Source organism: Etheostoma spectabile, chromosome 20 (assembly GCF_008692095.1).
Source record: "Etheostoma spectabile isolate EspeVRDwgs_2016 chromosome 20, UIUC_Espe_1.0, whole genome shotgun sequence".
NCBI lineage: Eukaryota > Metazoa > Chordata > Actinopteri > Perciformes > Percidae > Etheostoma > Etheostoma spectabile.
The window spans coordinates 16,796,136-16,798,695 of NC_045752.1; the positions used below are offsets into that span (position 1 = coordinate 16,796,136).

Consider the following 2,560-nt stretch of genomic DNA (forward strand, 5'->3'; position numbering starts at 1 on the left):
GAACTCCTGTCCCCTCGCAATAGCCAGAAAGCCAGGGAGGTTGAGTGACTGTCCAAAAGAAGCACAGCCAATCAGATGTCAGCTACACGGAAAGGGGATGGCAAACTCCTTTGTAATTAATGTCAAGGATGAAAAATTCACTTGTGCTGATTAACGTGGCTCAGGGGGCAAACTTACTGCTCCACCAGAAAATAAACAGCAGGGCGCAGATTCTAGATATTATAGTTCTGTTAGTGAGTTAGTTAAAATCGCTTTGTATGCATGGGAAAACCAAATCGCAGTTCATTCCTTCAATCGTTGATATAAGCAAATCGGCACAAGCCTAACAAACAGACACACACATTTACAACTATTTACAACTTAAACTAGATACACAAGTAAGATATCTATCATTTCTTCAGTCCATTCACACCAACTCCTTTCTCTTACACATCAATATATTTTACTTTTCCATTTCATTCAGCACTCCACCTATCAGGTCTCAGACTTGGGGCTCATGATATGAAAAAACATTTAAGGAAATAAATAGACCCTTCTGTCTCCCTCCATTTCACCATCACCTCAGGAGATAAGATGACAGAAACGGTTCATCTTCCAAGGTATGAAAATGAATGATGCCAGAGGATATGGAAGATGTTGCAGACTACTGGCTTAGTAAACTATATTCAGCTCTTTACTTGAGAAAACTTTATGAAAAGTAATATTCCAATAGCACTTAAGCAAACATGTAATGCTGCTTCTTTGGTATTTTTATTATCTTAAAGTTATCAAAGTGATTGCTTTAGTTCCTGTTTAGGTGTCTGCATTGACATTTTTAAGTGGAAAGCTTGAAGGACACACAGTGGTACTTCATACTGCACAGCACTAAAAAAGCCACGACAAAACTGACAAAAGCACTCAAAAAGTAATGGCTAATGCATTCTTTATGAAGTTCAACATGAGCAAGCAATTTTAAAGTATGAGAAGATTGAGAAAGTTTGTTGTAAAATGAAATTCCCCTGTAATGGGGGGGGGGAAAGTCATACCTTCGTTCTTACCTTCCTCCCACCCCTGGGGGCTTCCTGTCTTCTTTTCGCTTTTCTCGTTCCGTCCCTCACGCAGGTCCCCGGCAGCCACTATGCTCCATGTGAACTCTGGGATACCCTCCAGGTGCTGGTCGCATGCTCTGCTATTGCCAGGGCATTGGTTATCTGGTTAAATACATACAATACATTCCATTTAGAAATGTGTATATGGACCACTGAAATATGTACATAAAAAATGTCATCAAATTTGTTTTGATAAGACAAATAATTCAAAACAAGTTTTGGCAGAGGCACATATATTTCAACAGGGGCTATCATAATGCAGTAAATTGTTTAGTCTGATTAGTAAATTCAACCTTTAATTACATATATTGCCAGGGGGAAATATATTTAACAGAATAAACATAATGTTGCAGCGGCAGTATCTTTGATCAATTTTGATTGAAGGTCCACAGTTTCAACAAACAAGATACTGACTCTTTAAATACAAGCTAAACAGACTTTTAAAACTGTTCATAAATCTGCAAATATACAGCTTCATTTGACCAAAACTTTAAAAGATCAGTCAGAAGAGCTAACAACAGGCTCAGGGAGGAAGAACCTTGTCAGTTGGTTATTTTGTATTTTCAGATATAATGGCCTTAGACTTTTTGGTTGCACATCATCATTTTGTGTCAGAACATGAAGCAAAACCGCTTTAATAGCAGCACAACTCTCGGTGCATAGTGCAGACTGTTTCACTGGCAGGAGTGGAGGGGGGTTATACAAATGCAGTGTCCATTTAAACATTGCTGCTGTCAAGACTAGGGCTGGGTGTAATAAAAGTCTGCTCCCTAAAATCTGCTCAGGGACTAAATAAAGGGTCAGCTCTCCTCCCACTCAACCTCTCTCAGTCTCTATCTTTGCCTCCATCTGTCCGTCCCTCCCTGTGGACAGACCTCATGGAGACTTATCCCTGTGGTTCGGTAAATCGCTGTTTGAGGAGGCTTGGTCACTTTCAAATGACTTCTCACACTAGACTCTGGGGGAGGTGACCTAAAGTTTTGTATAATCATTTTTCTATACCTAGTTACCAGTTTCTTTAATAATTTTGCTTTTCTACATTAAAGTGGTCAGAACCAGGGCTGGGTTTAACAGGGAGTTTGACTCGATTACACATGTAACTGATATTTCATTAATGATCACAATGTTATGAACATGCAAACACATTTGTCTAATAGTGCTAACTGCATTAGGCTGATATTAAAACCTCACCACAATTAACAAATAAATTGAACAAAAAAGCTATTCTGTGCACCTGAAAGGTGACAAAGTGACGCAAACAAAAGAATGACTACAGCTAATCATGTTACAGGTAGGCCTGCACAATTAATCGTTGTAAAATCGCAATTTTAATTTTTAAATAACTTTTTTGTTTTTTTAATGACTTTGATTCTCATTTCATTTTACAAGCCGGCTGCATCAAAAACGCTAATGCTTTCTTCTGTGAGTTTTAAACTCAATACACTGTATAAAATAGGTTTTAAAGCGCTGCA

At 38.4% G+C, this 2,560-nt stretch overlaps 1 protein-coding gene across 2 annotated transcripts in view; it reads right to left on the bottom strand.

Moving 5' to 3' along the window:
* Positions 1–2,560, bottom strand: part of alk (ALK receptor tyrosine kinase) — a 397,773-nt gene that overhangs the window by 249,903 nt on the left and 145,310 nt on the right. For both annotated transcript variants that reach the window (XM_032499965.1, XM_032499966.1), the window contains exon 3: positions 1,038–1,190. In XM_032499965.1, coding sequence (XP_032355856.1) covers positions 1,038–1,190 — 153 coding nt within the window. The remainder of the gene's footprint in view (positions 1–1,037; positions 1,191–2,560) is intronic.